General features: G+C 42.8%; 2 protein-coding genes across 2 annotated transcripts in view; one reads left to right on the top strand and one right to left on the bottom strand.

Moving 5' to 3' along the window:
- Positions 1–13,513, bottom strand: part of LOC109307346 (uricase-like) — a 52,451-nt gene that overhangs the window by 24,238 nt on the left and 14,700 nt on the right. The window lies entirely within an intron of this gene.
- Positions 4,367–13,513, top strand: part of DNASE2B (deoxyribonuclease 2 beta) — a 13,429-nt gene continuing 4,282 nt past the window's right edge. The window contains exons 1-3 of the mRNA XM_019531184.1: positions 4,367–4,577; positions 9,043–9,220; positions 11,512–11,593. Coding sequence (XP_019386729.1) covers positions 4,465–4,577; positions 9,043–9,220; positions 11,512–11,593 — 373 coding nt within the window. The 5' untranslated portion in view covers positions 4,367–4,464. The remainder of the gene's footprint in view (positions 4,578–9,042; positions 9,221–11,511; positions 11,594–13,513) is intronic.

Here is a 13,513-nt window from a genome sequence, read left to right as displayed (position 1 = left end):
CTAGCCTCTGGGTTAGAGAGCAAGGGCTTGATTTGGGAACCTCGTGAACCAACAGACCTCCTTTAGTTTATGACTTTGTGAAACAATAAAAGTTTTAAATTGAACAGGTCTGAGCCTGTGCTTAATTCAGTCCTATATAATTTGGCATCGAGCTCCCACACTGATGTGAGAGAAGAAGCATTATGCAAGTCCACCCAGAGTCAAATGACAGGGATAGCCTGAGACCTGGGAGAGGAGGTGTGTGACAAGACGAGGAGAGGCAGTGCTGTATGTCCAGCATTTGTGCCACCTGGAATGCATTCATTATTTCTGCAAAAGTTCATGCTCATTTAGATCATTTTATCTGATAGACCATTTTTCCCATTTATTTTCTAAAGTAATGTTTATGATTTTTAGTAAATACTGTGGCTTGTGAGACAGCTAAAAGATGAATGCATTGTTACTTTGTTAGTACTGTTATTTTAAAGTGTACACAGTGAGCTGAAGACTTTGCAGAGTAGGTATGATGGGCAGGTGCCTAGTCCAATGACTTAACAATGGGAGAGCTTATCTCTGTGGAGAAGACATTGTGCATAAAGCCTGAGCTTAGATTTACAGCACTGTATAATAGTTCCCTGTATGGATATCGTTAGGGCAAGCCAACACCATTCAGTGCTGTGCCCAGGACAACCATGCTGAAACGTGCTCTGCCTATTCATTCCTCTTCTGTGCAGGCCAAAATCTGGAAGTGAACCAAGGTGGTCACGCACACAGTGCTGCTCTCAGGCTTTCTGCCATGGGAGTGATTATTGGTGCATTCCCAGGGCACTCAGAAGCAATTACACCTAATTCTCTGTATGTAAAGCCAGGAGTGAATGGCTGGGTCACTCCTGGTCCTGGGTAGCCAGGTCATGGGTCACTCTGAGATCAAGGTGCTGACTGGGGACAGGAAGGGGAAGCAGAATCCAGGGACAAGTCAAGTTCAGGCAGAGAGTGGGGTCAGAGAGCAAGCCAGGTTGAGAAGCCAGGACATCAAGTAGAGAGAGGAATTGGAGCACAAGCTGGAAGGAGAGAATAGCAAAGCCGTCTGGGATCAGGTTGAGCCCTGCTGCCCAGACATTTTTGTTCCTGCTCAGGAGCTTATATGGGAGAATTAAAGGGTCATCTGTCCCTAAATGGCCACTCTGGTGAGGGTTAATTTGCAGCACAGCTGCCACTCCAGGCAAAGGGTTAATATGTGGCACAGCTGCCAAAACGCTTGGCCCCGACTAGACTAGTCCAAGACACTCAGCGTGCATGAGAAGACCCGATACTTACTGCAGCAGGGAGTCTGCAGGTGCTGCATCACACTTTAAATATATTGTAGACCTAATCTTTATAGCTGCTTAGTACCCTCCCACCACCACCACCAAGGAGCTCATGCAATTCAGCATCTGGTAGGATCAGACAATTATTTGATATGAAACTAACATTGCCACTTTTCATTCACTCTCCTATAAGGAAGCCATTTCTTCTGCTTAGCTAGGAACAGCAACTGCCGTTGTCATTCAGACAACCTGGCCAGCCATGGGACACTCCCTCCCTCAGGTCTTGGGTACTCAGAGCCCTGGACGAGGCAGCCTGATGGAGCATGTATCCCCTCGTTCCAGGAATGAGCTGAAGAAACAGCAAGAATCTTTCCATTTTAACTAAAGCTTAAAGAATTTCCATTTAAAAATTGTTGTCTCTTTCTATTCATTCCTTTTCATTATTTCACCTCCTATTTTTTAACCTACTTTCAACATCAAATACATCCTGAAAATACTACTTTGCCTACAAGTACATAACTGCATTGTCCTGAGGCATAGCTCACCCACTCACTCCTGTTCTCTGCATGCTAACTCCTGAGAATGAGGCAATGTAAGCAGCTCAGAGACTCCCTGAGGACATGCCAAGTGCCATACATGGGCTGGGGCATGCTTACTGGCACACATGCAACTCTACACTGCATTTCCATGGTTTGAAGCACGTGGGCAGGGGAACTTCTCAGCAGTGCTCCCAGGAAGGTGGTATGAATGCATTAAGTGCCTTCCTGCAGGTCACTGGGGACAAAGAAAGTTATAGGTTCCTCAGGAGCTGCTCATCTCCCACGACTATTTATCCCCAGGGGAGAAGAGGTAGTCATTATGCCACCACCCTCCTCAGTCTCCCTTGCTTACCTTTAGCGTTCTTCCACCCATTTCCCCCTTCCTTCCTTCCCTCCCCTCCCCTCTCTACCAGTTGTTTTCCTAATTTCCACCTGTTTGCATTCTCACTGACCTCCTGTGACCTCCTGTTACACTTTAAGCTTCTTTCATTCCTTGAAAATCTCAGAACAGCGGAGTCTACCTATACCTGAAAAAGGGCGATTGTGCCCAAAAGTTTGCAAGGGTATAGATTATAGACATGTTGGTCAAAGGACATAGCGAGACAAGGTTCTTTGGGTAAATCTGATATATTTTATTCCAAAGAACTTTGTTCCAATTGCTCGGTTGGTCTATAAAACATATCACATCTACCAAAGAACCTTGACCACCCTCCTCAGGAATGTTACCAGGATTTAATAGTTTTAAGCTGGGGCTGGGCCTGGGCCTGGGCCTGGGCCTTCTCAAGCACAATCCCTCTTTAATTTTTCCTAGAGTTGGAGAAAGAGTTACATTTTCTCCTACTCTGGTAAGACCTTGGTGATGCAGCTAAGCCGTAAGGCCTCAGGCCTGAAAACTGATGATCATCATCTTCAAGTTCCCACTCACAGACTTAACGGGATGAGTTCAGCATCAAGCAAGATGGAGTCCCAGGCTAGAAGGCAAAGTTCAAAGAGATGTGGTATATTGGCTGAAGATGCAAAGTTTGGCGCAGTGCTGTACATGTTCTCTAGAGGGCAGGGAGGGAGGAGTTACCACTGAAAGCCTTGATGAAGGACATGGGGCATTTCAGAGAAGGGAGGGAGAGACTGTCTCGAAAACAACAAGGAGGCAAGTTCCAAGCATTAAACTGAACAGCTGCAAACATTTAAGGCTTTTCTGCTCTATTATGCCACTGATAGATAGCATACCGCCAAAGAAGGATAAATAGCTCAGAAGCAAAAATTGTCAAAAGTATGCCAACTATTTTTTTTAACAGCAAATGTCTTAATAAACAAGAGAGAATTGCAAAATGAGAGACCGGTGTCAAAAACGAATTGAAATGTCAACAAAACTTAAACTGTTCATTTTCACCAGAATTTATTTCTTTACAGGAAAAATTTTGCAGGTGTCTCAATAATAAGTTCAGGCCTCTTAGATTATGCTATTCAGTCATGGGTGTAATCAAGGATGATTCTGAACAGGAAAATTGAGCTCCTGATCCAAACTTCTCCTGTGTTTGTTATCATGAATTTGGTGATGATAGTGACTAGGCATGATAATATATTCCTTCTTTCATAATGCCCCTTTTCTAATACTATTGTTAGTAAAGAAAGATGAACATGCAGACTGCAAGGCAATTTTTGTTCTAATAAATCATCCAGGACTTGCTTTAAAAAAAATCAATGGGGGGGGGGGAGCAGAAATGTCCCATGTTAGGACTCCACCCAATGGTGATTCTTTTAAAAAAAATGAAGACTTTCTTAAGTGTGGGTGGAAGGGAAAGGTTCTTTTTCCCCTGGTTTTTAAAAAATGCAGCATTTTTAAGCATAGGTAGCTAAATATATATATAAAAATGTAAAACTTCATCTGTGTCTAATGCTGGATGGGTTTAATTAATTAAAATGAAACAGGGAGCCTGAGTGTTTCTTTGATTTGTGTGCAGAGGTCGAATCTACAAACAGTAAGAGAACAGCCTAATTGACTTTGGGAGCTGAGAACATTGGGCCCATCCCAGGACCCTCTGCATTGTACAGGATGAGACCCAATGTCTGCTGAAAGTGCTCTGTGCACTGGAAGTGGTGGGGAAATGTTTCATTTTGTTGTGAAAAAAGAAGTTTGGTTTTGTTTGGTTTTTCATTAAGTTTTTGTCCCTGGTCCAAAACAAACCAAAAAAAAATGTGTCAGTACTGGGGGCTTTCATTAGAACCAGAAATTTTTGGTGAATCTGAAATTTTTTCTCAAAAATTCATTTATTCTTTTATTTTTATATATATATATATACACCTAAAAAAATCACTAAAAATGGTGGGCAGCTCCATTTAGCACTCCGAACTCCTCTGAGTCATCAGCTGTTTAGGACAATCAGCACCTTATAGAACAGGTTTTGATTGTAAGAAGAATACTTCTCACTGCTTTCATTCTTTATAATTTTTTTTTCATATAGGGTAGCTTTATTATCATACCAGAACTTTGCCTGCATTGACTTGCTCATTGTTGGCACAGGTAGTATTTGTTATGTTCTCGCGAGAACTGAAAGCTAAGGAAACCGAAGCAAGAGAACTAGAGAACTTCTCCTTTTAGAATCAAGTGTTTACTTGTTCTGGGCATCTGACAGCCTAAAATGTCTGCAGGATATGTATGGGGTTGCTTTGCTTTGTTATTATGTAGTATCATCGAGTTTCGGTGGGCGGCTGAAATTTCCTGCCGAAGTGAAGAAGGTGAACCAGTTGATTGGTAAGTAACAAAAAATATATATTGGAAAACTTCTGTAATGTAAAAGTGAAAATGCTTTAAATTATATTGCATTAAAGAGCTAGGTCACAGAACCATAATCTGTAATAATCAGCATTTTTAATCTTTTCTAATTTTGAGGTAGTTTTTAAACCATACGTTTGGAAAGTAAAACGTGGGTTTTTGAAATCTGATTTGGTTTCAAGGTAATTAACCATGCTGCTGCATTACAACTAAGTGCAAAATTAGCATGGATTTACAAAGCATTAATTATGATCAAAGTAAGCATGCTATCTGTGTTCTAATGCCAAGCCTCCAGGACATAGGTGAATGTATAGAAATACTGTCAGCATCCAGGTTATTGGTGAATTGTAGTAGAAGTGGCTTTTTACTTGTAAGATACTGGCTTGGATGTGGACAAAACTGGGAGTTATTGTTACTAGCATGGTCTTAACTCACTTGTCTGCATCAGAATAAAACGTGAGTATAAATTGCTCCCTTCTCTAGCAGTCTGTGTAGTCAAGAACTGATTGGCTAGATCAGGGGTGGGGCATATTGCCAAGTAACGCAGAGAAGCTTACAGCGTGGGAAAGTGCGCTACTTAGTCTGGCACTAAAGAGCCGATGTCAGCTACCAGTGCTGCAAGCCAGTTGGAACAGTCAGTCGCCAGACCTGCTGGTCATACCCCTAGCAGCGTTTGTGTTTTATGAAGAACAAATAAGGAGCAGAAGCAGAACTTCCTCTTGCACACAATGTATTATTACACAGTGGATTGTAATACATTGGAGTTAAAGTTGTCCTCATAATTAATCCTATCCCTTCACAGTATTTCATGATTGCACATTTTTGGCATTCTGATGCCTTCCTTTGTAGTATTTGATACTTAGAGAGATCACTTGTGCCTGATCTCTGGTGTGACAACATCTGTGTTCTCCAGACTCATATGGAATTGCATGTTATATCAGGGGAAGAAGCTATCAAGGTCTAGTATTTACTTTTATTTAGCTCATCTTGAAGTCTTCACTCTACAATGTATAGTGCACTTACTAAGAGTTTTACCTGCCTAAAGGACTCTAGGTTCAGTAGTGCTAATATAATACAAGCCTTAGTGTGTCTATCTGTCTGTCCCTAACACTTTATTTGCATTCTGATTGGTTGTCTCAGCAGCCAATCACAATGCTGACTGAAGCAACCAATCAGAGTGCTCTGCATAGACAGACACACATGGCAGAGCGCTACCAAGATGCCAGGGACTGAGGGGCCAGAGTGGGAGAGAACCTCTCCCCGCCCCCCGCTCCTTGGAGGCAACGGCAGTGCACGGTGCTGACGGCACAGTGCTGGCCTTGGCTTCCCCACTCCAGCCTCACCACCACATCCAAGGCAGATCAGCAGCACCACGGGGTGCTGGGTAGCAGCGCCCCTTCCTCTTCTCCCCACCCCACATCACAATGGGCAATTTGCTAGTCTGTAATAAGGGCAGAGGGCATCTCTCTTAATTCATTTAAAACCTTTGAATAAACAAGACCCAAAACACCAGACTTGCGTGTGAACTCCTAAGTGATTACTTCAAGATATTAATGCTCTTAAGTTCTGTTGAAGTCAGTGGGACTTGCAGCACCTGGCAGGTGACTTGCCACATCGTAGGACAATGCCAGGGTTAGGCAATATCTTGATAAATGCGTGCGTAGCTGGTCATTTTAATTCCTCAGCCTGGAGTCACGGTCACTAACCCCACTAATTAAGCAAAGGCATGACAATTATTAAGCAAAGGCATGAATTCTTTTACCTCTACATTTAATCATAGACAATATATGTGTGTAGACCAGAATCTAATAAATGGAGTCCTTCCTCCTTCTCCTCTGTTTCTCTCCATTCCACATAATTGCCAGGTAATAACTGATCCTGCAAACACTGAAGCGCTTGAGTATTTTGCTGTAAATAGTTATCTGTGAAGATACTTGCATGACTTACACTCCTCTTGTGCTCAGCTCCTTCCTGGAAGGGCCCTAAATGTGCCACCGGGAAACTGTCAAGCGTGGTCAAGCCTTTCAATCACAAAAAGCCATCAGACATGCCTATTGCAAAACTGTTAAGTGCTAGGAGAACTTACGCATTTCCATACCTTTCACAAGCAGCTTGGAAAGATTTCATGTACTAATTCTTGAGCATGTTATAATTTCTCTTCTTCCCATCCTCAGATCTTGAGATGAAGAGAATAGGATTGTTATGACTCTGAAGCGTGCTCATGAAATTAATCTGTAAAATCTCCTCCTAGTTCTCTTTATAATACTTCAGTAAGAACTACAGCCATTCCTGATGCTGATGTAATATCACTAGCAGCTAATGATGAGCTAAATGGTCTGCCAGGACTGCTGAAGTGGTGTATTTCTCTCCTGTGTATATATACATTTTGCTACCGAGACATTGCTCCAAAATATGTTTGTATTGCTTTTTCTGCTTCTCTCTTAAATTTGTCTCTCTCATTATAAACTAATTGTGGCAAGTGTTTTTTTTTTTTCTATGTGCATATGCATCTGGCACATGCACGCTAGGGTCACCTTCAATAGAAGTGCTAATAATAAATGGTTTTACTAGTACACCCAAAGAAAGTTGTCTGGATAACCACATGGACTTCTGCTTTGGAAAACTTGTGTTGATGGAGCCGTTTTGTTCACAAAAGAACATCAGTGTGAACTTGAACCTCTGGTGACTGATGAATCAACTTTGAAGATGATTCACGTTTGTGGTTAATATCTGTAAACACTCATTTTAACAAGAGTTTGTCTAAGTGCAAATCTGTTTGGAAAAGCTCTAACAATGCTAACATGAGGCTCCACATTTATTCTCTCGAGGATTTCATCAAATACACTCAATGTATTGGTTAAAAACCTGTTTCCTTACTGCCAGACTTTAAGACAGCCTAGAACCGGACACTTCACTGGGTTTCCTTCTTTCCGATGCAGCACCAGGCATAGGTATTGTTGACCCTATGAGTGCTCCAGGGCTCAAGCACCCACTGAAAAAAATTAATAAGTGCTCAGCACCCATGGAGCCACACTTGCAGCTGTTAAAAAAAAACACAAAAGAACTGTGCTTTACCAGAAGAAGCAGTGTGTTACTTCAACTTGGCTCTACAGCATCTGTAAAGATTGGACACTTCAGTGGGGCTTTTTGATGCTTTTAGTTAAAGCTGATTCAATTACTTATTGGATAAAAGCACCAAAAAAGCCCCACTATAGCACCCAATCTTTACAGATGCTGCAGAGTTGGGTTGAAGTAACGCATTGCATCTTCTGGGCAAGCATGGGGCTTGGCACAGGAACACACCAAGTTAAAAGTAAAGTGCCGTTTGCCCCCCCCCCCCCCCCCCCAGCTTATGTCCACAAGCAGCTACTGGCAAAAAAAAAAAAAGTTGGCTCTTATGGCACCAAGAGTGATAAAGTTTTTGCAGGCTAAGTCAGTTTACAAGCGTCAGTTGTGCACCCCACCTCCCCCCTCACCACCACCACCACGAAGCCTTTCTACAGGATTTTTTAGATGGGACCCATTGAGCACAAAATTACAGATCATAATCACAGACAAACCTAGGCTAGCTTTAAATCAGCTAGCTTGCATGCTGAGTGCACTCTGGCTGTCTAGCTACAGCAGCAAGAAGCTCAGCACTGGCTGCAACACACCTAAAAAGCAGGATAACGTATCCTGTGTTGAACCATGGCTACAGGGTAAATATCCTCTGTCATTTTTCAGAGTAGATCTAAACTACAAACTCTTTTAAATAGCCATGGACATGTTTCAGTGTGCCTGAGAACATTAAGGGCCAAATGACAACCATGTATTAGGGGACTGAGTACTGAATGTCACCAAAATTACATCTACTTAGGCTGAGCCTAAGAATAGGCTTTACATTTCCTTGAAAACAAGACTGAGGAGTTCTGACATTCACCATGGCAAAGGGAGAATTCTCCCTCACTCAGCTACTGCTCCCACAGTAATTGATTTCTGTGTCTTAGAGTTTACTTTTTAAAATCAACATTTCTGAAGGTTTTAAATGGAGATTTTTTTTTCCCTAGGAAAGATTATGCATGAAAGACACTCTGTTTGATCTAAGAGCCAAACTGATCTATCTATTGGGCATCTAAGAAGACATAGGTGCCTAAGTACAAATCTGTTCCATCCTGTTTAAGCCTCTAAAAACATTAATACATTTACTTTTTCATCATGCTTTTATCTTGTCCTTAAGACTGAGTCACAAAAAAGCAACCAGGATGAGAAAGACGTATCTAGTTTGTATAAACTGTTCTTCAGGGACTCCAGCAGGGTGGAGTAGGATTGCTCTTTGATGTCTAAATCCACTTATGCACCTAATGGGTAGAATGAAATCTGGCCTTAAGTGTTCACATACCATGTAGCAGGGAAGTGATGCCAGCAGGATGACTGATCGTTTTGATTATTGTTCTATTTGCTGCAGGTTTCTTCTTTATAAATTACCAAAATACATGAGAGAAGAGAGTCCTGGGTCTGGACTGGAATACATGTACATGGATTCTTCAACGAAAGCTTGGGCACTGAGTAAATATCTAGTCAATATGACACAGAATGCGCTGGGACAAACACTGATGCAACTTTATGAAGCATATGAGTCCAAGGCAAGCGCCATTTCATTGTTGTTTGTTAATATGTTCATTTTGTTGTATTTAATGAAACGTCTAAAATGTAAATGAAATTAAACGAATGTAAATGAAATGAAAAAAACCATTGTGAGACCTGACTGACAGTATATGTGTTCTCAAAGGAAAGAGAAATATGCTTACTCTTTCTCCACAAATTTCATGAAGCAAAGCAGATCTTTTGCAGGTTTGGCTAGAACTAGAAGCCAACCCCATTTTGGGCGCGTTCTGGGTTCCAGCCAAACCTTTCACACAGTTAAAACATTACCAAGGCATCCAATAAGCAAAATGTTCAGAATGCAAACTTACACACCTATAAGTTTTCTTCAACCCTCATTCCCCCTGAGCAGTATTTTAATCTGTGAATATTCATTTAGATGCACAGGAAGTAGGGTTGGATGGATAAGGCATTAAATCTAGGGCCTTGCTATACCAATCAGTCTTACTACATCATCTTGTTCATAAAATAGTGAGCTCCAGTTTAACTATCAGGTTTTTTACTCCCATTGAAATCAGTTGGACTATTCATCCAGTTAACATTCTACATAATGGGCCTGGATTTTCACTGCCTGGCACCTCGCCCAGTCATGCTTGTGCAAAGTTGTTGTAAAATGTTAGTAGAGCCACATGGTAGCCACATTTTATACTCACTCTCTGCAGGTATGCATACCCCTCCAAGGCACAAGAAAGTGGAATATCAAGCCCACTCTCTGTAAGGTTGACAACTGATACAGATATTTTTTGTTACTGACATACTATGGGTCACATTGGACTATGGTTTGGCATTCTTGCTGTGGGCTCAAGATAGGCCTGTAAAATTATTTTCAAGTGTTTTTGTAGTTAACTTTGTGGAACGGAAAGATTACAAGAAGCCAGTTAAACACTGCTAATCTTCCTGACTCTTCTGTCTGGATTGGACACTGTCACTGGGAGAAGGTGTTTACACTCTGTAGATAGAACAGAGGTGCCAATTTGTTATGTTCTCCTAACACTTGCAAACTATAGAGCTTGGGAGGGAGAAGCACCTTGAAAGTCCACTAGAATCCATTGGGCCAAGAGAGCTTATAAGAGAAATAGGGTGCTGTGTATGTGTGATTATTTTGCTAAAACTAGTAACTGTACCACTTAATTAAGAATGATTGGAACATTTCCTAAACAAAACTTTAATGAACAATTTCCTTATGATGTGATTACTAAATTTCCAGTTGTTTCACTTAATGTTCCACAGATTTACTAAATCAGAAACAACCTGCAAAAATAGAAAATACTGCCCTGTGGATTGTCTGAGCATCTCCATGATACCACTTCAGGAGAGGATTAACTCTGGGCTGTGCTACCTAACTTGTGTTAGGGTAACTTCAGTCTGCTTCATGAAGCAATTTGCAGTTTTCAAGCATCCCAGGATGCTCCACTTCTAGCTCTTCCCCATTAACTCCTACTCCATGGATGAACTTTTCACCCTCCCAAACTCTACCGCCCAAGGGATGGTACTATCCAGGAGTAGGCAAGGCCCTGCCAAAGTCATGGGGGGGAGCTGCAGCTGCTGAACCCTGGAGCTGGGAGGTGGACAGGCATGGAGTATGAGGGCTGTGGCTTCAGTCTGCAAGTCCCTACATTCCCGGGGTGAACCCTGCTGACCTGATCCCAGCCCCCCCGACCCAATCTCAGTCTCCCCAGCCTTTTGCATGCTTCAGCAGCACAGAAGTGGAGACACCAGGGTTTAGCACAATTGCAGCACAGAGCCATGGGAAAGCATGCTTCCCTGCTCCCTGCAGCTCCATGCTCCCACTATGCTAAACATGCTTAACGTTCCACAGATTTAGTATGGGCTAAGTGTAACGTGTAACTTCGCCCTTAGAAACTAGGTTATCATGCAGACCTAACCTAGCCTGTCTCTTTGCAGGGACACACTGGCAGAAAGGTTAAGAGATCTTGTTACAGTTCCTCATTTTAAACTGAATGTGGGCTTGTACCAAAGCCAAGTTTCCCCAGTCAGCCAAGCTGTAAATGGGTACATGGTCATTTTGTTTGGTGGAGTCAAAGGCAGCTGGATACTATAGCTACATCACTCTCTTGCGTGATGATCGCTACAAATAATAGTGTGCTTTAACCATCATTGACCTTAACCATCTTAGTTCTCCATGTAAATCATAGAGGTTGCAGCAGTTTAATTTAGTGGAGTATTGTTCTCTTACAAATAACAGTATTTTTTCAAATGCTTGTTCCTTTTCTTCAAATTAAAGTTAATAAAATTCGGTGTTTTCCTGCAGAATGACAGCACTGCTTATGCAGTATATAATGATGATGTCCCTTATTCCGATCATTACAGCTGGAAGCAAGGGCACACAAAAGGTACCAGGTTAATTCTTTTCGGCTGTTTTTATTGAGAATTTTTTTCTCTCCCTCTCTCTCTCTCTAAAAAGAGAACCGTTGTTTGAGCCAAAGCTAAGTGCAAGGATTTGTTGCATAATTAAAATGAAAAGATGCCAGTGCTGTCACTTTTTATTTTCTGTATTTGCCTCTGTGCTGTCCATGCAGTACAGAAACATCTAGGTCCTACTGACGTTTCACCCTTTTTTCAGAGGATAAAACATCTATATCTCACTTTTGGCAAGTAGGGAGCCATACTGTCCTTTGCTCAGTGGAACCGGCAACACAGGATGTGAAAGCAATAGCTTTCCAAGTGTCCCAAGTGATAGAAGTAGAAGTATGAACCCAATTTCTGACCTTTCAGGGCAGGAAAATCTAGGAGGCGGCAAGAATGTGAGGCTAACATTCAGGAATCAGCTGGTACACATGAATGAGTTGAACGTGCCTTCCTGAAGAGGGGGCTCAGCAAATTTCTAGTTGTTCCACTGGGGAAGAGAGCTGGGTTTGTCTGGCCTCCCTTTGGAATGAGCAAGGGCTTTAGACCCCTAGGTCTTTAGTTTGCAGACACGGTGAATCCCTGGAAGCCTTGGTCCCCATGGCAATGTAGCTGCAATGGGAACCATGTTCCCTCCACCTGCTGATTCTCCTAAACTCCATGTGGGGAAGGATTTATACAAGGACTTGCCCTGCTATTGCTAGCAGTGTTAGTTTTCTCTCCACTGATTAATCCATTTGGACCAGTATAAGGAAGGGTACAATGCTGGGGAGAGAGGGTCAAAGCCGTTATAAAATCACTCACATTTCTAAATGACAACCTTTGGAATGCCCCTTTTGTGGTCATTGAAAATCCAATGGCACTAGCCCAAAAAATCGCGGCGTGAATGCCAATCAGAGTCTACTGGAGATGATGATGTCATTCACTTGTCCTTGTGTGATGGAAGGTTATGGGGTGCACCAACAGAGATTTTTTGGGCCAATACTGATGGGCAGTTTTTAACGAGCTATATTGGCCATACTACTCTAATTGCCAATATGCAACCTGGCAGCTCAGAGAGCAGCATCCAGCTGGTAAGTCTGTTGTGAGGGAACACTGCAGCCACCCCAAAATTCGCCATATCCCCTGTTGCAGCACTGCTGCTGCCCCAAGCACAGCTCTGGCCCAGGGCCCACCGGCAAGAGTCCAGCACTTCTACAGCCCCAGCCCACAGTTGCAGCCCACCCTAACCCCACACGCAGATCCAGGGGCACATGCCCTCCTGGGGTGTGTGTAGTGGTGGGAGCTGCCCCCCTTCCTCGCACCCCACACATGAGCAACAGCTTTATCCCACACCCCAGTTCACCCCACCCTGGCTGGGCAGCTCTACTCCCTCCCTCACCATGGGGGCTTTGATCTGTCCCCCACAGACACCTTTCCTGCCCCTGCCCCTTCCCCTACAACAGACTTACCAGCCAGACATGGCTGCTTTCCACAGTGCCGGGTTGTGCTCCTTGTAACCTGCATGCTGCACCATGGCTGCCTGCATGCATGGAGAATTTATTGGCCACATTATCAGCCAAAAAAAGTTGATTGCTGGTACTGTCAATTTTCCTTACATGGGTACTGATCCAATATAGGACTGATGTATCGGTGCACCTCTAGTTTTGTTCCACTGAGTTACCTTGTAAAATGTTTGGTGTACTTACAATTTGTAAGTGCTTTGCAATCTTTTGAGAGAAAATACGCTGTGTTAAGGCACAGAAGTGGTAACTAAAATTGGCAGAATTTCCATCTCTGGAGATACACATCCAGGAGGGGCCAGCAGGGGACCGCATGCTTAGGGGCAACCAACATGGATTCATCAGTGGCAGGTCCTGTCAGACCAACCTGGTGGCCTTTTACGATCAGATCACCAGATCATTAGA

Source organism: Crocodylus porosus, unplaced genomic scaffold, assembly GCF_001723895.1.
Source record: "Crocodylus porosus isolate Cpor-Errol unplaced genomic scaffold, CroPor_comp1, whole genome shotgun sequence".
In the NCBI taxonomy this organism is placed as follows: domain Eukaryota; kingdom Metazoa; phylum Chordata; order Crocodylia; family Crocodylidae; genus Crocodylus; species Crocodylus porosus.
The sequence above is the reverse complement of the archived record's forward strand: the minus strand, read 5'-3'. Positions and strand labels throughout refer to the sequence as shown.